A 25311-nucleotide genomic window follows, 5' to 3' on the forward strand; every position below is an offset into this window, starting at 1 on the left:
GGGGACCCTGCTGGCCATACACCCACCCACCCCACCCACCCATCCACCACACCCATCCACCACAGACGTCACCGGTCAGGTGACCATGCTGGCCAAATTTCTCACCCCACACCCATCCACCACAGACGTCACCGGTCAGGTGACCCTGCTGGCCAAATTTCTCACCCCACACCTATCCACCACAGGCGTCAACAGTCAGGTGAACCTGCTGGCCATACACCCAATCCACACCCATCCACCACAGACGTCACAGGTCAGGTGACCCTGCTGGCCATACAGCCACCCCACGGCCAAACCCATCCACCACAGGAGTCACCGGTCAGGTGACCCTGCTGGCCATACACCCACCCCACACCCATCCACCAATGACGTCATCGGTCAGGTGACCCTGCCAATACAAGGACCCGGGTGCCCGTGCTCCGGACAGTTCTAAGTAGCACAATGCTGTGACTGTGTCACACTTATTTACAAAGTACGTGGGCCACAGCACATAGGGCTAATTTAAATGTAGCACACGCGCCTCTGACAACTTTCTGTTAGTTCGAACTCCAGGCCCGGTTCTTGCTCGGTGTAACCGTCTCTCCAGCTTTCCCTCCTGAGTTTGAAGGTTACGCCTGACGTCAGTAACTCCAGACTGCAGCGGTTTGAGTTCTTGGCGCCTCCTCTCAGCTCTGCTGGGTAACTGCGCAGAGCTGGCCGCGACGGACTGGAGCAGATATTGGCTGAATTGAAAGTGTGGGACGTTTGAAAATAAACTCCAGTCACTGCTGAGGCAGAGGCGCCCCCTCAAAGAGCGGGCCCTGTTCAATATTCAAATGGGTTGGCAGGGAAAGAGCCGAGGCAAACACGCCGGCATAAATAAATTAACCTGAAAGGCGTCTGAAGTGACAGAACGGGCAGCTAGACAGCGTGGCCTCTTCTGTTAAATTCAAACGGACTTTGGCATCAAAACCTTTAAAGCTTTTACCCGTGTGCGTCGAATTGTGAGTTTGGTTGTGACATGACCATTCAGCAACTCTGTGGCATCCACATAGAGTGAGAACAACCTTTTCAATGCAGAGCATGGGTTAAAATCTCAGCTGGGGCTGCTTTTACAAAACGATTTCCAACTTCAGGATTAAACGAGAGATTAGTTTAACCAGTCCATTTATTTCTGTTTGATTTCTGGCATTTTATATGCTTTTTATCCATGCTTAATTTGTAAAAATAATAAGTGCCAGGGCTCTCGTCAGGAGGCCACCGAAGCTTGCACCACGCATTGAACCTGCCATACTGCCAATGATCGTAACAACTACTAACCATTTCACTCCTCTTACAAGTGTGACAATTCGAACTATCTCAGGCACCCAAAGCTATAAGAATGGTTTGGGAGGCAGGTAGTAGTCATTTTTTATGTATATTGAATTAATAATTAACTGTTGTTGTGGTCTCCTCTAAATTAGCCAAACGGCGCCACCTTGTGGAAGGCTGTCACAAGCACCGGTATTGGCAATTAAGTGCCGGAGCCGAGCACCGGAAATCACCTGCTCAAATTAAGCACTGTTTTTATCCTGTTACAAATAAAGGACTACAAGTATCAACATGGAGAGAAAAAACACAGGATAGGAAAATCTACTCTTACCTGAAATCCGGAAATTTGAGAGCTCGCTTACTATTCCAGAGATTGCTGGGCCACTAGATTGAGTATGAAATTAGAAATAGACCACTCTCTCTGATGCTTTCTGTCATCCAATGGCCATTTATACGCAGCAAATGACTGATACATTTTGGTCTCTGTCAGAACTATTTTGGGTGTCCTGTGGCAAGCACGTTTACGGAACCACAACCGAGGTGGTAGACGCCTTTTAGCACTGATGTCCTGGGACCTGACCTACTGTAGCTGCTGAAAACTGAACACAAGTACATCATTTCAGCCCTTGAGTCTCTGGTGGCAAGTGTGAGGAATCCAATGCTTTTCGGGGAGGTACTGTGGTTGTAGAGACTTAGAAATCAGCAATCACACAACAGAAGTCATTAATGTCTCTTTAGCTGCATGAAAAAGGGAAAAGTACTTTTATGCACTAACTGCATAATACAGCACTAATAGATCATCCAAAGGAACACAAGGTTCTGACCAGACACTACAGGTAAGGAAGAAGCGATCAGTGGAGGCACTTTCAGAGGTGCAGGCTCACAGTGAGAAATGCGATTAGATTACTGCGCCTGTTGCCCACAGCTCCAGCTCTTAATGTTGCCTGGTTAATTAGCGATCAGAAATTGCACATTCTGTATTTTACGCCGTGCATGTCTCTAGAATAGTTTTGAGTTACCGTTTAACTTCTGCAGTGCAGTCTAACCCCTGCCTGAGGTCCTTGATAAATGTGCTGTGTGTGGATGGACGCCCCTTTTGGTGTCACACGTGATGCCACTGATGACACTGGCATTCAGTGGGACCAGCTTTGGTCCCAAACACTAACCTGCCAACCAAACAGTGATGAGAGCACTCCCTTAGGTCACTGGTGGATTAGTTGAGTCTAGGTGGGTCAAAGGTCATGGATGGTGCCATCACTCATCACAGTTGTTGGGGGGACAACATAAGGGAAACTGTAGGAGACGGTCACTCTTCTCTTCGTAACACAGAGGGAAAGGTTCAGTGGGAATGCGGAGAGACTCATTCCAGCACATGGGTCAGCTCATATAGTGTTTCTCCTAGTTGGGTGTGACCACTTGTAGTAGTCCTGTTTAGAATCTTCTATGCAGTTCACCAGACTTATATGGGAAAAATTCAAAGAGATCCACTCCAGCACTGCGGATGACTTCTCTGATGCTCATCCTGTTTGGGTGTGATCACACGCTGTAGTCCAGCTTTGAATCTTTGGTGTAGCAGGGAGAACAACTTTAGTAGATAGTTTTGCTTCTATGACGACTCTCTCTAGCCCGTCTGCTCTTCTGGGCAAGTCCCTCCTCTTTGTCACTGCAGGTAAACTTCTCTCTCCTGCAGGGGAATCCTCTGCCCCCCTCCCTAGTAGATCAGGTAGCTTCTAGATATGGTACATTTTATGCAGTTAATGTTTTTTTTAGATGGGCGTAATTGATGCGTTCAGGATTTTGTAGCTCACGGCATATGTGGCAGATACGTCTAGAGACAGTATGTGCCATATACACAGCTCCCTACTCGTTCAAGACCAGTTCGTTTATTGCCTCAACATGGCAATACACACAGTATACTGTATACACCTTAAAGTAAGCAAAGCGAAAAATAATAATGCCAGTGAGTCCCTTGAAAATAACAGCATGAGAAATGGCTGAGGAAAAGCTTCATGAATTTTACAGACATTCATGAAGGTGGGGCTAAAGGAATGGGCCCTAAGGAAGTGGAAAGACAAAATAGAGTGAAGCGTCTTGCTGTCACAAATGTCCTACCCACCTTCAAAATAATGTTATGGCCATTCCTTTTTTCCTACATTTCGCCATACTGCGTTTTCCTTCACCCCCGTTCAGCGACATCCGCCACAAGGAACATTACTCAGACCCACGTCAAGTACCGAATATGTGCATAACGCAAACTGACGTGCAATATGACAGACAAGTTTGAGCTACTTCATTCATCTTTGCTTTAATTTAAAAAAAAAATTTTTTAACGTTTTTTATCCTAAAAATCTGCATTTCAGTAGAGGTTTTCTCTTGGAATAAACTGCGGAGGGAGTACTTGCTGTGAACACTGATTAATGATTTGTAGCTACAACTCGTGTTTCTTGACTGGCAATAGGATTAGTTAATCTGTCACTGAGGCTCAAGTAAAGAGGTTTACACCTTCAGCAGATGGAGGCTGTCTGTCGTACACAGCCTGAGCAGCAGTGGAGTTTAGTATGTCTGGGTGACTGGAAGGGATTTGAATGACTTGTTGTACTCTGAGCATTGGAGTTAATCATTCCTTTCAGTAAACCCACCATGACATATGAGATTTCCTTCTTTATTTTTCAAAAAAGTTCACATAGCTCTATAGCAGATGTCCTCTATGTGTTCTTTGCGTCTGTGCAATTATGTGTGATCTCTGGAACACATATATTTCAGAGTTTATTTTATAAAACATGTATATATACATATTCTCATGCATTCTCCCGTACATCTTAGTTAGGGAATGCTCGTGGATGGTAAAACTTGTCCAATGTGTCCTCTGAAAGACACCGAACGAGTATTTTAGTAAATGTGCACCACATAAAGTGTATATCTGCTACACTGTTCTTTTGTACCACAATCCACAAGAGTTGTGTCAGAAAGACACATTTATTTTATTACTCACTGTGTAAGCTCAACGCATATGACTTATGGCCCATGGGTATATCTAAGAGTTTTGGGTGCAACTGTTCACCACACAAGACAATTTGTGTGACCAAGTATCTGTTGCAAAGCGCATTGTTGGAAACATTCCCCTTCGCCCTCACATACTGTATTTTGATGCCTGAAATCACCATGCCGGTGCTGTATAAAAAAATAAATAACCCTAAGTAATGGGGAGCTAGTGGGAGCAAACGTTATTCTCTACATAGTTAATACTCGCACATTAAATGAATGCAGCTTCTAGAAATGATCCAGTGAATACCATTTCAAAGTAGTTTATGATGCCAGAAGCCCAGTTCGTAAAGTTCCATCTTATATCACTGGCCAGAATCAAGGCCTTCCTTCCTTGTTAACATAGTTCATTGAATTTGTGCAAAACACTGAATGGTTAATTATTGAAAGGTTTAGTGCTTTACGTCCATTGGCTGGAATAAAAGCTAAAGGCAGGAAAAGGTTTCCTTGGCAACTCCTGTTGCACAAAGAGGGCAGTGAGGGAGCTTAGCCCTGTTCAGTGTTTACTGGGGGTGGTGATTGTAGTTGAATCCATGTCTTATCTATAATTTTAAAATGGAGGCTTAACAATTTTATGCAACAGTTTCCCAAAGATATTGAGTATAAAGCTGCAGCTTTCATAGACACTCCTGAAGACGTACCCTTGGGTCCCATTTTACTGCAGCAACCAATCACAAGTGTGCTTATAAGAAACCTGTGCGCTGCTCTTTCAGAGGTGTGTATGGGCCCGGAGGACTGTGTAGCACCCTTATCTCATCCAGCGCTCCAAGTAGTGTTCATAAAAAGGCAGAAGGCGCACTCGTTGTAATCAAACACAGGGGCGTTGAGTCCATAGAAGATTGTTTTTCTTTATTTAGGTAATCTTTACTAAGAACGACACACAGCCAATGCGTTTTGTTCCTTGTAGGAACTTCGTCAGGGCTCCGAATGTGTATATGCCAGTATAGGCGCGAAAGACTTGATCCAAAAAGTCGAATTTACAAGACCGCAAAGTACACAGTTCAATAGAATGGTTCAGTATTGGGCATGTCACTTGCAGGGATATATATCCCAGGACACGTATGAGCAGAAAGGAAGAGTACCCGTGTACCTCCTCTGGAAGGGCCAGACAAACGGTAACTGGCTGATAATAACCTATTTGGCATTAACTGTATAATGAGGGGCTGGTCCCGGCATAATAACAGGAAGACTCCAACCAAGTAACCTGGTGTCCTCCAGACTTCCACCCTCAAGAATGCCAGGGTCATTTGCTGTGGGCTTTTTGCCAACTCTGTCCCGTTCACGTCCTTAAATTGGAAACACACTGTCTCACTTTTTAGAAAGCCGGTTCTTTAAGTATATACGTATGCGGGGGTGGGGTGCTAGAAGAGTGGAGGGGGCACATTAAATTGTGAAAAGCTGAAATGCCTCAATGAGGAATATTGTATTCCCATACTATGGAATTGTCATAAATGCACACATGTACGCAAAAGAGGAGTTCCTCAAAGAATGTCAAGCAAAACTAACAGCAGATGTTTCAGTGAAATGCTCTTATCTCTGTACTCGTTGAGGGACCAAGGGCACTTCCATTCAGAGCATCACACAGGGAGGAGCAGATGAGTATAAAATCAGGAGAGATGGAAGTATTACAGGCCCTGGCCACATGGATGAGCCATATCGCTTGAAGCTTAATTGAGACAAGATGGGTAGTATATAAGCACAAGGAATAGAGTGACCTTACAGTGGTTCCAGGCCGAGTTATCATGGATACAACATTTGCCAAACAGGCAAAACAAAATGGCTATTATATGGAATGCTGAACAACTTCACGGCATCAACCGCGTGTGCCTGGCTCGTTTGAAATATGGAATGCTGAACTTCAGTGCTCATATTGACTTTATTGTGAAATGTAGGTTGTTCGGTCTTCGACTACTGAAACGCGCCAGTCCCTTAATCGATCCTAATCACCACAATTTGGACAATGGAAATGTCTTCTTGTGGAGATCCTCCTTGATCTCATATTGCTCGTACTCATGGCATGCGAAGCACATTAGTTTGCCTCGTTGAGAAAACCAGGAAAATGTAGTGCGTTCCTGGAGAAATTAGATCATTGCATTGGATGCCTGTTGGGGATGTGTTTTGTGTAGAATCCAAAGCCTGGTATATTAAAAGCCACGACAAGCATCTTCAGTACAAAATTGGCAAATATTGCTCCACTAGACCTCTGAGCCTAAATTCCTTAGAGCACTCATGACAACTCTTGACATGAAAAGGTGATCAGGGCTTCTTGATGTTGGGGCCAAAAGAATGGAAGACACTACCACCAGAAGTGAGACATTGATCTACTGTTCCAATCTTTAGGAAAACCCTGGAAACACTTCTCTTATCCATGTGGTCATTGCCACTCTTCAGTGGTCCTTCAGTCACTTCTTTGTTTATGCGCATAGATACGATTTATATCCTAGTAATTGTTATACAAGTAAATATCAAACATAATAATTGCATTACCATCATCCAATCAGTTTAGACATGGGAGTTCTAGTAATCCTATTCCCTTTTATCCATTAGTGTAACAGTTTAGTTCCATGCTCATGAAGTGGTCCTTTGTGCACTCTTTTAATTAACCTTGCTGTTTGACCTTTCAGAGTCTGAAGTCAGATGAAGAAGCAGAGAGCGCCAGAGAACCTCAAAATGAAACCTTTGAGGCACAAGGTAAATTGATTGCAAATGACAGCCAAACACTTTTTGCTTTTTAGCTCTGAGGACAATGACTTTGGTATGGATGGAAACAGAAAAAAAGAGCATAATTATGAGCAAAGGTCTGTTGGTGGGGCAAGGGAGGATGCTGGGACGTAGGATAAAGCAGCAAGATACACCCAGCTCATCTGTAGTACTGCACAAATTAATCAAAGGGGCTTCAAAGAGTTTTATCAACTGTGGTGAATAAAGTTAAGTATGTTTTAACTGAAAAAAGTAAACCTATTAGAATAGTGTCATTGGTTGTAAGTCGCACTGTAACTACATGTTCGAGGCATATGGGCTGCAGATGGTACATTATGAATAGATCGCCATCTGGTGTTGGGCTCGGATGATTGCACTTTGTTTTTCTCTTGGAGAGTCTTTTGTATCTTGGTGACTCCTCCCTTGCTTGGTAGTGCGCATGGGCATCGGCTCCATGCTTAGATTGTTTTTTTCCGCCATCGGGTTCGGATGAGGATCAAGACGCTCCAGATCAACTTCAGGGAAAAGTGATTTATCGGCGCGTATTCCCTTTCCAATTCGACGGTATTGTTATCGAACGCGTTTCATTTCCATTCCGACGCGTTGCGAATTCAAAATCGAAGAAAAAACTTTGATCTACGTCGACGAACAGGAGGCCTTTCTCGACGCAGTCAAGCCCGGAGTCCATGGAAAGGACTCCATTCAAAAAATGTCCAACGTGTGGTGCTAAGTTCCCACACAAGGACCTACACGAGGTGTGCAACCTCTGTCTATCGCCTGAACACGAATCCAGGGACTGCGAAGCCTGCGCAGCATTCTCCTCCAAGCTAACGATTAGAAATCGTCGAGCTCGAAGACACGAGGTTTCCAGAATGCAGTCGGAGGCGATCCTGGAGCTGTTCGGAGACGAGCAAATTGAGGAAGAAGAGGATCAGTCGGGGTCGGAAGGGGACCAGTCGGATGTTGAAGAACTCGACGTGCAACAAACCGTGAGTGACGACGTCCCCTTACCGAAAAACTGACCCCGTGCGGTAACGACCCCGCCTTCGAGCCCGGTCAAACCGCAGAAAAAAGTTTCCGACGCCCCGCCCTCGGGCCCGGCAACGAAACTGAAACCGAAACACTCGGCCTCCCACCATGTCGGATCCGAGAAAAGGTCGACATCGACTTCGACACCGAAGCTCCATACAAGGGAAAGTTCGGTATCGAAACATTCCATGTCGAAACAGAAACATGATTCGTCGTCCAAGACTCACTCGATACCCAGGAAGTCGGAATCGAGTAGACACTCGGTGCCGAAAACACCGAACACTGACGATCGAAAACATAAGCACCTTTCGGAACCAGGGCCTTCGGTACCGATTCAGGAGCAACAGACAGATCCCAAACAAAAGATTTTGTTTATCGATCCGCAAACTGGCAAAGTAGTGACGAAGAAGAGAAAGAATGAACAGACAGAAGATAAATCTCTTCCTTCAAAAAAGAGAACACTGGGGACAAATACAACTCCTCCTGCTTCTCCTCGACCTAAAGTCACACCCTCTTCTCCTATTCCTCACACTATGCCAAATATTCATACACCTTCCACACCAAGACCATCTACACCTCAGTCTGATGTAGACAGTGATCCAGGGGAGGGAGAACCTCAAAGGGATGATGAAACCATCCCAGATGAGGATGACCCATGGGAAAATTATGACGTAGGGTCAGATGAGGACAACGACCCAGAGTTATATCCCTCAAAGCCTTCACCACCTGATGATAACACAGGGTTTGTACAGCTTATTAATAGGGCAGCAAAATATCATAAAGTAGACATACATATAGAGGATTTCCTGTTAGAGACGCTACCTAATGCACAAAGAACATCAGGTACTCTTCCTATGTTGAAGGGTCTTCTCAGTCACACAGAAGAAATATTCAAAGACCCAGTGAGGGCTAGGGTGTTAAACCCAAGAATTGATAAAAAATATAAGGCGGCTCCAAAGGATTCAATATTTATCAAAGGGCATGTACCTCTGGACTCGCTTGTAGTCTCAAACGCTCGTAAAAGAGCAAACTCATTATCTACAGGAGAGGCTCCTCCACCTGATAAAGAGTCAAAATTAATAGATGCATCAGGCAAGAGAGTAGCATCGCAAGCGGCAAATAGCTGGCGTATAGCCAATACACAGGCACTACTTGCACGTTATGACAGGGCATATTATGATGAATTAGAAAAACTCATCACACATCTCCCCAAAGAACATCAGAAAAAGGCAGATCAGTTAATACAGGAAGGTAAAATAATAACTAATACTTCCATTAAGTGCGCCCTAGACGCAGCAGACACTGCAGCAAGATCCATCAACACCAGTGTCATGTTAAGGAGACATGCATGGCTTAGAATCTCAGGATTCAAACAGGAAGTACAAACGTCCTTACTGAACCAACCATTTGATCAAAAGACACTTTTTGGTTCAAGCACAGATGAGACCTTAGAAAAAATGAAAAAGGATACAGAAACGGCGAAGTCAATGGGAGCATTGCAGCAGCCAACACAAAGAGGTTCCTTTCGTAGATCCACCTATAGAGGGGTTCAAAAAATACAGGAACAAATCAGCAATCCACCTCTTTCACACCTACATCACCCAAAGGCAATTCAAGAGGAAATTACAGGGGTAACAACAACAAAGGTAGAGGCCGCGGAAATAATAACAACCGCAACGCCTCAACCCCAAAACAGTGACTTCATAGAACTCCCCCCAGACCACATAACACCGGTCGGGGGACGTCTATCACAGTTCCTACCTGTCTGGGAAAACATCACATCAGACAAGTGGGTGAGACAGATTATCCAACATGGTTATTGCCTGGAACTCACAGCTACCCCACCAAACATCCCCCCCAAACAGCGTCCAATGAGTCAGGATCATCTAACATTATTAAAAGAAGAAGTACTAGCACTTCTACAAAAGCACGCAATAGAGAAGGTGCCAAAAAATCAACAAGGGACAGGAGTATACTCTCTATACTTCCTAATCCCCAAAAAAGACGGGTCCCTAAGACCAATATTGGACCTCAGACCTCTCAATGCTTACATAAATTCGGAGCATTTCCACATGGTCACGCTCAAACAAGTACTCCCTTTACTGAAGAAAGGGGACTTTCTTTCTACACTGGATCTAAAAGACGCTTACTTTCATATCCCAATTCACAAAGCCCACAGAAAATACCTAAGGTTTGTAGTAGAAGGACAACACTATCAGTTCAAAGTCCTTCCGTTCGGTGTCACAACAGCACCGAGAGTTTTCACAAAATGCCTAGCTGTGGTGGCAGCACACCTAAGAAGACAACAAATACATGTCTTCCCATACTTGGACGATTGGCTAATAAAGGCCAAGTCACAAGAAGAATGTCTTCACAACACACAGAAGACAATTCAATTGCTGCACCACCTAGGGTTTACGGTGAACTACAAAAAGTCACACCTGCAACCAAACCAGATTCAACAATACCTGGGGGCTACGATAGACACAGAAAAGGCAATAGCATACCCCAATCAGGATACAGACAATGGTCGGGTTAATACAAAGATTTCAACCACAACACTCACTACCAGCACGAGTGTTTATGCAACTGTTAGGCATGATGTCCTCCTGCATACTGCTAATACCACATGCCAGGCTACAAATGCGTCCGCTACAGGAGTGTCTAGCGACACAGTGGAATCAGGCTCAAGGTCAGATTACAGATCTGGTGTTGGTAAACGACCGGACGTATCGCTCTCTGAAGTGGTGGAACACAGAAAACATTTCCAAGGGACGGTCGTTCCTAGAGCCAATTCCACAAATGATAATAACAGCGGACGCATCGCTCTCCGGATGGGGAGCGCATATGGACAAATACACAGTGCAGGGGAAGTGGAGTGTGCAGCAAAAGAAACTGCACATCAACTACCTGGAACTATTAGCAGTATTTCTAGCACTAAAGGCTTTACAAATGCAAATAACAAGCAAGGCAGTCCTGATCAGAACAGACAACATGACTGCAATGTATTATATTCAAAAACAGGGGGGGACACACTCTCTCCAACTATCCAAACTAGCACAGGACATTTGGAGATGGGCCATTCCTCAAAAGATCTATCTGTTAGCAGAACACCTACCAGGAGTTCAAAATCAGATAGCAGACATCCTAAGCAGACAGTCAGAACAAGTACACGAATGGGAGCTGCACGACCAAATACTACAGCCATTCTTCCAGAGATGGGGGCAACCAGAGATAGATCTGTTTGCCAATCATCAGAACGCAAAATGCAAAAACTTCGCATCCAGGTACCCACACCAACGGTCCCAGGGCAATGCACTATGGATAAATTGGTCCAACAAATTTGCTTACGCGTTCCCTCCTCTCCCACTAATTCCGTTACTGGTTCGGAAACTGCAGCAACACTCAATGACAATGATACTAGTGGCACCCACGTGGGCAAGACAGCCGTGGTTCACCACGCTACTACAACTCTCACAAGTGCCACATCAAAAACTAAGATTATTACCCATGCATCTTACACAGAACCATGGAGAAATAATGCACCCAGATCCCAAACAACTGAACCTAGCGATCTGGCTCCTGAAGTCATAGAGTTTGGATATTTAGATTTACCACCAGAATGTATGGAAATCATTAAACAAGCAAGACGTCCTACCACCAGAGCATGCTATGCAGCAAAATGGAAGAGGTTTGCTATACACTGTAACAGTAAGCACATCAACCCTCTGGACGCATCCACTAAACAAATCATTTGCTATTTACTACACTTGCAGCAATGTAACTTAGCATATACCTCTATCAGAGTTCATCTCGCAGCCATAGCGGCGTACCTACAAAACAGGCAACATCTTTCCCTGTTTAAAGTACCAGCAATTAAAGCTTTCATGGAGGGACTCAAAAGAGTCATTCCACCAAGACGACCACCTTCCCCAGTCTGGAATCTCAACATAGTACTTACCAGACTAATGGGGCCACCCTTTGAACCTATGCATAGGTGTGAAATACAATTCCTCACATGGAAGGTGGCCTTCCTCATAGCTATCACGTCACTTAGAAGAGTAAGTGAGTTGCAGGCTTTTACGATTCAAGAACCATTCATGCAGTTACACCAAAATAAAGTGGTTCTTAGAACAAACCCAAAATTCTTACCAAAGGTAATTTCGGCATTCCACATCAATCAGTCAGTGGAATTACCGGTTTTCTTTCCAAAACCACAAACAGTAGCAGAAAGAGCCCTACATACATTGGATGTTAGAAGGGCAATATTGTACTATATAGAAAGAACACAAACTTTCAGAAAGACAAAACAGCTATTCGTTGCGTTTTCTCCTACACATAAAGGCAATCCCATCTCTAAAGCGGGCATTGCCAGATGGATTGTAAAATGCATTCAAATATGCTACTTAAAAGCAAAGAGAACATTAACTGTTCCTCCTAGAGCTCACTCTACACGTAAACTAGGAGCATCTATGGCATTTTTGGGAAACATTCCACTAGATGACATATGCAAAGCAGCTACCTGGGTTACACCGCACACCTTCACAAAACACTATTGTGTAGATGTGCACACAACACAACAAGCTAGAGTGGGACAAGCAGTATTAAAAACTTTATTTCAGACAGTTGCAACAGACACGGGCAACCACCGCTAGGGAGAGAACTGCTGTATAGTCTATTCATAATGTACCATCTGCAGCCCATATGCCTCGAACGGAATATGCTACTTACCAGTATGCATCTGTTCTTGGCATAGAGGGCTGCAGAGTGGTACATGCCCTCCCAGCCTCCCCGGAAACCTGTGTCTGTTCCAACTTTATCTTATTTAGATACACTTACATGGGCATTCTTATCTGTATTCTATCATACTACTCCATCTAACCCTACTATGGCAAAACAATCTAAGGATGGAGCCGATGCCCATGCGCACTACCAACCAAGGGAGGATTCACCAAGATACAAAAGACTCTCCAAGAGAAAAACAAAGTGCAATCATCCGAGCCCAACACCAGATGGCGATCTATTCATAATGTACCACTCTGCAGCCCTCTATGCCAAGAACAGATGCATACTGGTAAGTAGCATATTCCTATAGTTACATGGAATTATTTGAACCCTGTTCCAGTTAAATCAGTTTCACTTAAGTTTATGGGCATAGTGCTATAAACCTAAAGATGTCTGAGAAAATTTGACCTCTAATAAAGCACAAGCCATCACTTCCAGTGTGCAGAAATCATTGCAGAAAATATTACACTTAAGAAAAGGTTGCCATATCTCCTTTCTTTAGACATTATGAAGATGCCCTTAGTGCAGTTATCGGAGTAACCGATCTTTAGGGTCTGCTGATTGCATCCCTGGAACTAGCGGTCTCAGAAGTTGCTCTTTGGTAAAGAACAGTATGGTGTCACATAACTGCATAAGCCTAAGGCATGACCCAGCTTCCCTCCTGGGTCTCTCCTTTGTCTTCAGCCAGAGAGGAGGTTGCATTTGTATGCATGGATGGCATAGGGTTCCACAGCCTTGCTTTAAAGATGGGCTGGAACAGGAGCTAGAAAATGGGAAGCTTTCCCCTGAGAAAGCCCAGTTGGTGAGGGTGACTGGAAATTATCTTCTCCATTCCATTATTGTGCTTGTGAAGGAAACTGAACGCGAGATGTGGTATTTTTGATAGTTTGTGTATAATCCTGTGTGTTTTTTTCCTTCCTCACTTTAAACACATAGGCCACAAAACACCACACATAAAGAGTGGGGGGTGCACATTGAGTATACAAAATTCCGCTTGGCTTAGCTATCCAGACCAAGATGTTGTGCTTTACCCGTTGTTGTCCTCAGTCACTCAGTTTGCTCTTTATATCACTCTTCTGCTCATTTTTAACAGCCCAACTTATCTTGGAAAACCTCCTCATTCTTTTCTATAAGACGTGCTGAATTCTACCTTCTCTGGCTTTGCAGTTATCAGGAATGAGGTCCCCATCTCAAGTCCCAAACGAGATACTTGCTGAAAACACTGTTTCAGTTTGAGATCCACACTAAAATATTGTCGGGACTCTGATGGGTGGAGCTTGCTCCCTACTCTCGGAAGACCTTGAAATATTGTCTCGGCGGGCAGACCGAGTCCGGAGAAGCTCTTTGTCTTCTGGGCTTGTGTAGGTCCAGGAAGACTGTGGTCTCTCTGTGCTTCCTCAATGGACCAAGCAGTAGGATCCTGGCAAACCACCAGAAGGTGAACTCCAGCAATGCTTGGTTTTGAAAAGAAATCTCTCCTCACAGCAGATCTCCTTGACAAAATGTGATGCATTTTTATTATGATTTGAGCAGTTAGAAGTGCTGTGTGATCGTCGCAGATGCTGGCCTCGTCTTTAATCACAGTTGGTGTGATGTCACACTTCAGTGGGGGAGCAGTTCTCGTTCTGTGACAAGTATGAGACTGGACGTAAGATACAATCATTTTCTGATTTGATCTTTTTAAAGTAGTCATTTTATTTAAAATTGTTAAATTTCAATACGTTTATACCTAGATGTATATTGCCATCTTGCCTGCCGTAAGAAAGACTCTTATCGACCCCCTTCTTCGCAGCATACCACTATGCCAACTCTCTATGCTTTGTTAGAGGCTCTTTTACCTCATCCCATTCACCTCAGCTCTGACCATTTCTTCAACTCTGGTACTTTTCAATCCCCCTTTTAACTACAGTCTCTATCCTTCTAAGATGCATCTTTCCGGCTATTCATTATTTTATTTTTTTAAAACTTTTTTTAACTTATGAGAGGTAGAGGAAACTCCTCAACCTAGATTCACTTTCCCTTTCCATTGGAACCAATCTGCCCTTTTTAATTTAAAAACCCTGAATGCTGCCATTTTCTGCAGTACACCACTTTCCTTGTTTTCTTACAAACCATTTGCCCTCGCATTCAGATTTCAAGTTTCCTGCTAATTTCTATATTCAAAAGTCATGTTTGTTCTTGTAAGAAAACGATTTAGGAATCATATAGAGTGGCAACTTTAAAAATTAACCCCCTGCAGGGATTAGAAAGGGAGGTAGCACACATAAGTACTAATAAACATAATGGGAGTCTATGGTAAGCTGGTATTGTGATAATATGAACACAGTATGATGGGATACATAACTTCATTAACCAGCCATGTGCTTGCGTTTATGTTTTAGGCCAAATGAAATCATGGAACACCGACATATTAGATAGTCCAAAAAGAGGTTGTAGCCCCTGCTCAGACATGACCGAAAACCAGGTGCGGGACATCTGGGAAGAATTAGATGTCGGAAACAATGGCTACCTCAACAAACAGGAGCTTGAAGCGGTCTGTGGCAGCATAGGGCTTAAGGACCTGAAGAAGGAGGTAAGTGGACTGCTTCTTTGTGATAAATTTGCACATGGCCCTATGTTTAATAATTCGAAGAATGTGATGTTTTGTTCTCTCAGGAAGTGAGCTGTATTCTTTTCTGTCCACTAATAACTGAATTGCCTCTTTTTAAAATGTTATTTTATAGCCAATAAGACAAGACAATACACGTAAGATAGATACCAAAATGCGAGTTGACACATACAAAGGATGTTACACATAATTGGAACAAGGTTAAGTAGAGGCCGATAACAAAGGGAACAATTGAGAGATTAGGGGACAAAGGGAAATAAAGAGAATACAATTATTTAACATCATGATATAGAGATTATGGGCCTGATTCACAGAACCAACTTAAGACAAAATCCTTAACACACTACTTTTGATATTCACAGAAGTTAGAATTTTATCTTAAGTTTGTCTTAAGACAGACTTAAGACTGACTTATGTTAGGATTTTGTCTTAAGTCTGTCTTAAGTCCGTCTTAAGACAAACCTATGACAAAATCCTAACTGCTGTGAATACCAAAAGTAGTAAGTTTAGGATTTTGTCTTAAGTTAGTTCTGTGAATCGGGCCCACTGAAACAGTACCATGCCCATCACAGACTAGCCCAGATCCTTTTGAACTTCGTTAAGGAACGAGGACCTCTTTCCTTAGCTAGGGCCAGTTCTGACTCAAGAACCTGTCGTAACAATACCCAAAACTCATTACCATTATGAATGGTATGTTTTATCCACACACTGGCAATGCATAGACAGGCATACAATGGTAATTGAGGTGAATGACCTCTCAAAGCAAGTAGCCTCCTGTTAAAACCCAAGGAGGATTTCCTTTTCTGTAAGCTGAAACTCAAGACCCAAATGCCCAGTAAGCAAAGAAAGTAAATAAGTTCAGAATAGCTTTAACATAGGACAGTCAGCAAACATATGCTTTGTCTGCCGAAAAAAGCTTACATTTCGGCCAGTCCAATTTGACAGAAACTCGAGATGTTGCCCACTTAGAAATAAGCTCTGGTATAATACAAAATAAAAATCATCCTATGCTGCTGCAATTTGAAGCTAACGGAGGCCACTGATCGATCTAAAGTATCCAAGGCCTACTGTATATCTTTTGCGGTTATATCTGATACAAGAAGCCGACTAAATGTAGCAGATATCTCCATACTGTTGTGGTGGGCTAATGAGGTGAGTTTCTGATAGAATGTGCTAACTTTAACAGGCTTCTCATATACCCAACAGTATTTCTGAAATACATGGTATATCAAGAAGTTTCTGTCCGTGTATGAAATAGTCCCTTACTTGGAGATATTTAAAAAAACAGTTCTGCGGAAGCCCAAACTCCACATTTAATTAGCAAAATGAGCAAAAACCCTGGCTGTCATAAAGCTGCCCAATGTTATTGACACCCATGAAATTGCCCGGCTTTCCTGACATAGCCCTGAAATATTTCAGGGAATATTGGATTACCTCATAAAACAGTAAAATAATGTATCGAGGCCAGAGCGCATTTCCTACAGATTTCCCGCCATATCCCAGTTATGTCCCTGACTACCTTAAATCCGACCAGTTTGTAATAATTAGGATCCGTAGTCTTGTAGAGAATAAACCCAATCGATGACTCACAGGCTAATTGATATGCCACTAAAATCTTGTTTAACTTTATAGTTAGTTATTAAAGTTACCAGGAAAGGTGCAAAGTTGATGCCACAGGAAGCTAAAATGCTGTACATTAGTTCTTGTTACACCTGAGCACGCACTAAGCTAGCAGAAATGGGGAAATAGTTCCCAGAGAATAACCTAAGCCAAGTAACTAGAGAGATCTTTATCTGATCCACCCCTATGTTAGGGATAGTCATGCGTTGCATGGATTCAGACCTGAATGCTGATTGGGAGACCCAAGACTGTTCCTCTTAAAGAATCCTGTTTTTGAACCAGATAAGAAAAGTTAGTGAAGTATCTTTGCATCAACAGGATTGCTGTGGAATCTGACACTAGTTTGTTGGAAGCTGCATTTCCCATATATAGCGCAGTGAAGGGGTGTCAGGAGCATCATTGCATGTAATAGCAGATGTAAAAGCGTTGTCCGCAGTTTGTTAATGGTAAACGTATTTGATACATTCTAGAAGGGACCTCAGAAGTAGATTGGAGCTCTTTAACAACGGGAACATGCCTACTAACACCATGAAAATGGGGCAGGGCTGGTTCATTGCTACCTTGTTTGGCCAACAGGTATAATCATAGACCATCCATTTGTTAATAGGTACTTTTAAACTGTATAGATGCCAAAGCTTTGTGGCAATAACTGACATAAACTGAGTTCTTACGAAAGAAAATTAGGCGCTATTGATTGAAGAGCCAGGGTTTCAACTGTCATGTAGTTCCTACAAACCTATATAGGATCTGTGCTTTTAGACAACATACAATGTAGGACTGGTGTCCGGACTGATTCTAGACACCCCTACAGAGTATGTTAGACTGTATACCAACTATCTCACAGTGCCACTAGAAGCCCCTCTTACCAAGGGAAGAATAGTTCTTGGCAACTATCGAACATGACAACCCTGTCCCATCAGGGATCGTGGAAACAGTGTGCTACTTTTCGCTCAGTCACACTTTGTCTCAGAGAGATACACAGAATAAACGGTGGGGACGTTTTTCAATAAGCATTTTATTGAACCAGCGTCATTCTATTGTAAAACAGGTGTGCTGAAACACTCATTAGACAGTAACCGATATAAATGATTATAAGCACTAAGAGTAAAAGGATGGTAGATTTCTACCATCGTACTAAAAAAATTAATACAGCCAAGTATATAAAATACATGACAGTAATAAATGCATACTCCTACAATGCGACCCTAACCAGATGTACCTAAGTGTACCTAGCATTTACGTAGGTGTAAAGCCAAGAATCCCTCTAGGATAAAGTCAGCCCCATTACCTGAAGTGAGAGACTGTGGGACCATGTCTTGGTCTCGAGATGGACACCCCGCAAGGGATGTCAAACCACTGCGAGCTGGAGTGTCTGAGTGCAGGAACCTCAGCGTCTCGCGTCAGTTTGTCGGCATGGAAGTCCTTTTCTCCTCTAACTACCTCAGCAAGATATGATGTATATATACCCAAAGTAGTACCCCCTGGGGTTATACCTTGCTGTGTCATGTCGGACTAGGATAACGGAAGGAATGGCATTTGTACATAGTTATGCAGAAGATGGTAGACCTGCTGTCCTGCTGTGATTCCAAGAATCCTCATGCATAATGAATGAGTCTTAAGCTTTTCGGAGAAAACCCTTTGTCATTCTAAGACATTACCGTAACTAGGTAAAAGGTCAGAACTAAGAACCGTTATGCAGTGTAATTGCAGGGGAGAATATTGGTGAGAAGTTGGGTAACTACCTGAGCCTATATTGGGGTACCTATATGTAACATAACACAAATACTTCTAGACAATGGCAAGAGATGTTTCGATGTAAAATGGCACTGAGAAATATTCCTGAGCTTGTGATGGCAACTTAACAAGCTTGATCTCTGTAATTAACTCTCCCTGTGGGTGGAATATGTAAGAATCATTGATTTAAAGATCTCAAAAAGTTAAGCAAGATGTGCATGCTAGAGGGATTAAACTAGATTCTCCTTTAAACGAGGAGCCAATCTGTCCAAGATGTCATTTGGAGGGAGCTGGTTTTATACATATGACTTGGGAATTCCCACATCTTCGAAATTACTGGGACACGATTCGACAAATTACAGAATCTGCCACAGAGATTGCTATTACTACCGCGCTGGCAGAATGTCTCCTGGGGCTCCAAACTCGAATCGCCTCTCAGAAAGTCCAATATCGATTTGTTAACCTCGCATTCATGTTAGCAATTAGAAACATTACTATGAGGTGGAAGTCCCTCAAACCCCCTACGGTTCTTGCGTGGCATACGGAACTGTTACGCTGGGGGGGAGCCGAAAGTGCGGCACTGCGTAGGGAAGAAACCAGAGGTCTGTGTAAAACCCCAATATCCCTTGAATGGCAGGCTATGTTAGAAAGTATACGTACGTATGACCTAGATTTGCTGGGTTAGGATGAAGGTATTACATGTTATTTACACTCGGCCAGAGACCATGGTTGTGTATTAGGATGTACTGTGGGAAATGCTCGAAGTAATTTTGTACTGCCTATTTCTTGTATTTCACAATACTATTGTTACTGAAAGGACGAAGACCGTTACCTAGGGGAGGGGTGGGTTTGTGGGTAGTTTAGGTTTATGAAAAACATGTAACATCATAATATATGGTTAAGAACACTCAAATGTGCATGATGTATTGCTTGATGTGAGGCGTCCAATGCAAACATAGATAGGGGATTCTGTGGATAGTCCTTTAACTAAGGAAAGTTGTTATAATGAAGAATCTGTGTCCCACTTACTTGCACTGTATTATGCCTTGTGGTATAATTTGCTGAAAATCAATAAAATATGTTTCAAAAAAATAAAAGAGGAGCCAATGAAGTAAGCCGGGTCACAAGGAGTTATGCTCCCTCTTTTGAAACGTTTTATCAGACTAGACTATGCATCTTCAATCAGCTGAATACTTTGGGTGCTTTCTTAAAACTGACCTAAGTTAACTCTCCCCATAGTGAATCCTGGACTTAATTAAGGCATTATTCACTTTAACATAGTACTGTGAGTAAAGAAAGGGAAATAGTACTTGTAGCAGGATTTTGTGATGGTGTAAACAGGAGTTAATTACTGCTGCAGCTTGCTGTTCCAGAGTGATCTTTTCACCCAAGACAAGCCCAACATGCCTTGCTGTTTTGGCAGGACAAGGACAGGAGTCAATTGGCAGAGGGACTTCTAAGGTATTCCAGAAAGGGCATGAGGCATGTATCACAGGAACCCAAGTCTTCGATGGGTTCAACTGCAAAAAATGTGCCGACATTCAGCAATGTACAGCTGCCAGGTTGGGCATAAAGTGGCTAGAAACGTTAGAATATTGAGGAGGAGTCACCTGAGTTAGGTTAAATAGAAGCCGTGCATCACCTGCATACAAGTAGAAGTACATGCCAAGGGCACTGCATGTAGATGTTAAAGGCATGGACATAGCATAGCTCCTTGTGGGATTCCCTATTTCAGATCATGTTGTGAAGATGATATTTGTGTTAAAACACCCCTTTGGGATCTGTTGGATAGAAAACAACTGAACCAGGTGAGTACCATGTCTTGACAGCTGCTGCCCTGTAGATTCTACAAAAGGGGGTGATGGTTGACGGTGTGGATGGCGGAGAACAGTTTGAGCAGGATCAAGGCCCCACGCCACTGCCATCAAACTCCACTCCGAGGTCATTCAGATCTGATAGCACTGCGAGTTCTATGTCTCATCCCAGAAAAAAACTTATTTAGGCAGGCTCAAGAATAGTATTGGTTTCTGCAGAGGTCTGAGCTTGACAAGGCTTCACCTTTCTCGATAATTTCTTTAATCAAGGAGTGAGTGAAATTGGACTGAAATTAGTACTATTTATTTATTTATTTTAGTCATTTGTAGAGCGCGAACAGCTACCCCCATTGGGGGTGTCCCGGCACTGACAACGTGGATCAAGGTGTGGCCTTTTCAATAAAGGTGTGTCAATAGTATTTTTCCATGAATTGTAAATGGTCAGGAATTGTAGCTCCCACTTCTTCACTAGTTGGGCAGGGCAAGGATCACCTGTGAACCGGAACAACATGAGATTGCCATTAATGTGATCATTTCCTGGGAAGAAAGGGGAGCAAGTAATTCAAATAAGGGGCAGACTGGGATGATGCCAAAGAAATTTGCTTACTCTTCAAAAAATCTCCATGTCCAATTTATCTCCATCTCTCCAGAGGTACATCCGTACTGTCCTTACGAAGGCCTTGTCTTAAAGTACTAATTGGGGTCATAAAGTTGATTCCTTAAAATCGTGGACTGGAATAAATATATTGTTGATATAATGAGCATTCTGATCAAATTCAACATTTGCCACCATGAACCTTTCCTACACCTGGCATTAACTGTCATACTAAAGGTTTTCCTTTCTTTTATTTACTTTTGTCACAACTCACGTGCACTGCACCGCTTTCTCTTATTTAGAGGACCAAATATGTTGTGTAAGTAACTTGATTTATGAATATTCTATAGGTACTTTAGCTTTGTGACCGAGAGTTGTCTTGTTTAATGATGAATCAGTTTTCCCTTAGAATGAACAAAAGTGGTTATTTAGTGAATCCGAAAGAGCCACTGTCCCTGATACTCTTTATTAACCTGGGAATTACCATTGGTTGCACTCCCTGTCTCCACAAAAGGGCGGACGGAAGCAGGCGATTGGAGGAGGGGACCAAGCCCACTAAATGGCCTTTCCTGTTGAACGTCCGCTCACATTGAGGAAGACATATTCTTAATTTCGGATGGGATTTGTTCCAGATATGCTCAGGCTGCATACTGATCTTATGGATTTAACCTTGACATTGTCCTTAGAATTTTGTTCTCTTGTCAGTTTTTCTTCTAACCACATCCTGATGTTGACTTTTTAGATTTTTTTTTTTTTTTTACTGTTTTTCTCATGCCATGTTTCTAGTTGCGGAAACCACTTACCCCATTTTTACTATACTTGTTGTATGTTTCTTCTTGGTTTTCCCTACTTTATTTGCTCTCTTGTACACTACTGCCTGGAAGCTGTACCTGGGGAAATAGTATATCAGCAGAATTGACTAAACTGAAGCCTCCCTACTCCTAGGGAGATGAGATACTTGATCCCTGTAAACATCACTCAAAGTCAGTCCCTTCCTGTAGCAGGAAACTATGTCTGCATATTACGTCCGAGGATATCCTGCCTTCCGCTCTACCAACGTCGGACAGCAACAGTTTTTTCGTTTGTTTACTCAATTTTTTATTTTGTTGGAATTTTTTTTTCGGAAGCATGTCTCCATAAAAACACGAGGCTTTTATGCTCCATACTTCATGCAGGAGGCAAATTTCAGTTGTTGACCTCATAAGGGGTGTCTTGGGTAAATCGCACGGCGCATGGGAGGGTAAGTGAATCTGAAGCTCCATCTTCTGCCTCACCTTTCATGTTTTTCTCTAACAATAGTTTTACATTAAGGGTAACATCATTCATTCTTCCTAAAGTTGCCTCAAAATAATATGTCTGCCAGGACCCAGACCCATCTTCCATTTGTTTTTCTACCACTTTAAAATGGAGGAAAAATTACTTACATTGGACCCAAAAGGGGCGATCAGTCAATATATTCAGAGAACTATCTCTTTCCATATTGAGGGCAAGCCTTCCATTGCCTATAATGGCAGTAAATTAACTAAAAGTTAGTGTGACCAGATTATTTCTAGGTTGATATCTTGCTATGAGCTAGCAAGTAAAACTCTTAAATAAATGAAGGTCCTCTGTGCAAGAGAGGTTGCAGCTACTTCAGCTCTGTTTAGTGGTTTCCTAGTTTCCGGACTCAGACACTTGGTCGTCTGTGCAATCTTTCATGAAGCATTATTGACTGAAAATTGGCAGGAAAGAGTCAGCCTACTTCTGTTGAGCTATTCTCCAGTACGTTCTTCTGCTGTTTCTTTCATATTGTCAATACAGTCCTTAGAAGGATGCTTTAGGGGGGGTTTCCATCCAATACCCTTAGGTGCCATTATTTCTGATGGATAGTCCGCTCCGGCAGATTCTTTACCAACCTGCACAACCCCTTTCGATGATATTTATTTCCTCGTGTTTGGTTTGCTTGCTGCTGATGTTCTACCTGTGCATCTAATGCACCTAAGAATTGATGGACTCCTGGCAATCAGGACATAACTGATCAGCAAGAAGAACTCCTTATACATGTTAGTCTGATCATACATCCAAACACAACATGGCTCTCTGTATGAGGTTGTCTAGGGACACCTGGTGCCAATGATTTTCCTATGATAGTACATTGTTTCCAGCTCAATCAAACAGGGAATTGTAAGCACGCTACCCATCCGTGAGGGTCTCAAGGCCATGGGAGGGGTGTCCGCCGTTCTGTTCAGTCGAAGAGCCAGGTCTTGAACCTTTCTGAAGGTGTTCAGGGAAAGGGCGTGGCACGTCTGATGTCGATTGGGAGCTCTAGTTTGATACCTGGAAAGGTTCATGCAAGGAATCTGCAGGATCTGATCTTCTGATCAGAAAGAACATTACAAAAGGTTTGCAACTTGTTCTTTTGGTTCGGTCGTGATCCTTAAAGTCGTAGCTATGAATTTAAAATTAAGAGGACCTTATCCACCCGTAAAGGATGCAAAAATATCTTCAGATCGTTTCTGGTCAAGAATGATCCAATGAAGATAATCCATGAGTGTGCTCTCTAGAGTTTGGGACAAGTTCATATACTGTATAATCACATATTTCTTTGTGGACAAATATAAGTGTTCTTATGGCGATATTGGCTTTGAGTTCATTGCCAATATCCAATTGCCTTATCTCTTTATGACCATTCCCATTGTTGTGCCATAGGTAGTGTGTCAAGAAGAACGTTTTGCTGAATTGTTAACGTGTATTGACTTTTTCGACGAGGACAATCCGTAGTTATGACTATATTTACAATTTACTTTGTAGACTAACTGTATAAGACGTGGTTGTTTTTGGTTTTCATTTCTTTTGTCTTTGAGCTTTTCTCATATTTTTGTTATTTGACAGAAACCAATTATTGTATTTACATAAACATTGGCAAAGCCAAAGGGTCTGGCCCAGGCAGATTGGAGTGATGGTCAATTTGTTTATAAAAAATGTATTGCAAAAATGTCACACAAAGGAAAAACATAAGGCTGTCAAATTGTAAATAACATTCACTTACGTGGCCTTTTTACTAGTGCTTTTATCCTTTCTGTGGTGCCATGCATTTTATTATTATTATTTATGAAGGAGACAATAATAAATTACCAGCTGACCAAGCACTCAAATCGCAGGCAGATAACAATGTTACAATGTCACCTAAACAGTTTATAAAAAGAAGTAGGGTGAGAGCACACTACCTCATATCCCAGCACTCAATTTGCCCCTATGCATCATGGTAAATGCTTTTCATGATAGTACTTACTTCAGTAGAAGTCTATCATTTTTCCCCCTTGTTGGTGCTGCCTATGCTGTGTAACTCTAGAAGTGTTTCTGGATTCATTCCTTCATCAGTAGACAGCAACAATTTGTTTTGGGGTGCTGGGAATGAAAGTATTCACAGGTCTCTGTACTACTCGCTGGGTGCAGGTGCATCAACATAAGCTCGTCGGCTCTGTAGCTCAAGGGAGCCTTCTCAAACAAAAGTTTATAAAAAGAGGCAGAAAATAAATCACCGTCTAACTGGGCACCGGAAGTGCAGGCAAAATAAAAGGCCGCTATTTACGTTAATATAGAAAATAACTAAAATAAACAAGCATTTGCAATGCAATCGGTCTCGCCTTTGGGACCTTACATGTATTTAGTTATGCAGCGCATTAGCCTGGGTGCTGAAACATCTACAGTTCTTTAACATGGAGGGGAAGTAATCACCAAACTGCGTGATGATCCAGGTATATTAACACATGGAGAGAAATATTGCCTCTCAGCGGGAAATGGTATAGTCCAAAGCTTTGTTTTTAATATAAAATCAGGGCATTCGGTAGTCATCTCACTGAAAATACAAGATTTGAAAAAATTATTATTGTCTACAGGTGCTCATGGAAGACCATTTCTATGGACTGGAATCTAGAGAATGCTTAAGTGATTCTGGTATTTTAATGACCTCTGCTGGTTGTTTTCTATCAAGAAAGTTAAAAAGAGGCAGTAGCCAGAAAAATAGAAAAAAAAAGTCCCTAAGCAGAAAGCAATTCTGGTATTTTACAGATCTCTGATGGTCGTTTTCTTTCAAGACAGTTAAATAGAGGCAG

General features: G+C 42.6%; 1 protein-coding gene across 1 annotated transcript in view; it reads left to right on the forward strand.

Annotated features, from left to right (window-relative positions):
• The window catches only part of LOC147708507 (uncharacterized), a 381831-nt gene that overhangs the window by 169439 nt on the left and 187081 nt on the right, over nt 1–25311 (forward strand). The window contains exons 5-6 of the mRNA XM_086927193.1: nt 6957–7023; nt 15228–15418. Coding sequence (XP_086783319.1) covers nt 6957–7023; nt 15228–15418 — 258 coding nt within the window. The remainder of the gene's footprint in view (nt 1–6956; nt 7024–15227; nt 15419–25311) is intronic.

Source organism: Lissotriton vulgaris, chromosome 6 (assembly GCF_964263255.1).
Source record: "Lissotriton vulgaris chromosome 6, aLisVul1.2, whole genome shotgun sequence".
Classification (NCBI taxonomy): Eukaryota; Metazoa; Chordata; class Amphibia; order Caudata; family Salamandridae; genus Lissotriton; species Lissotriton vulgaris.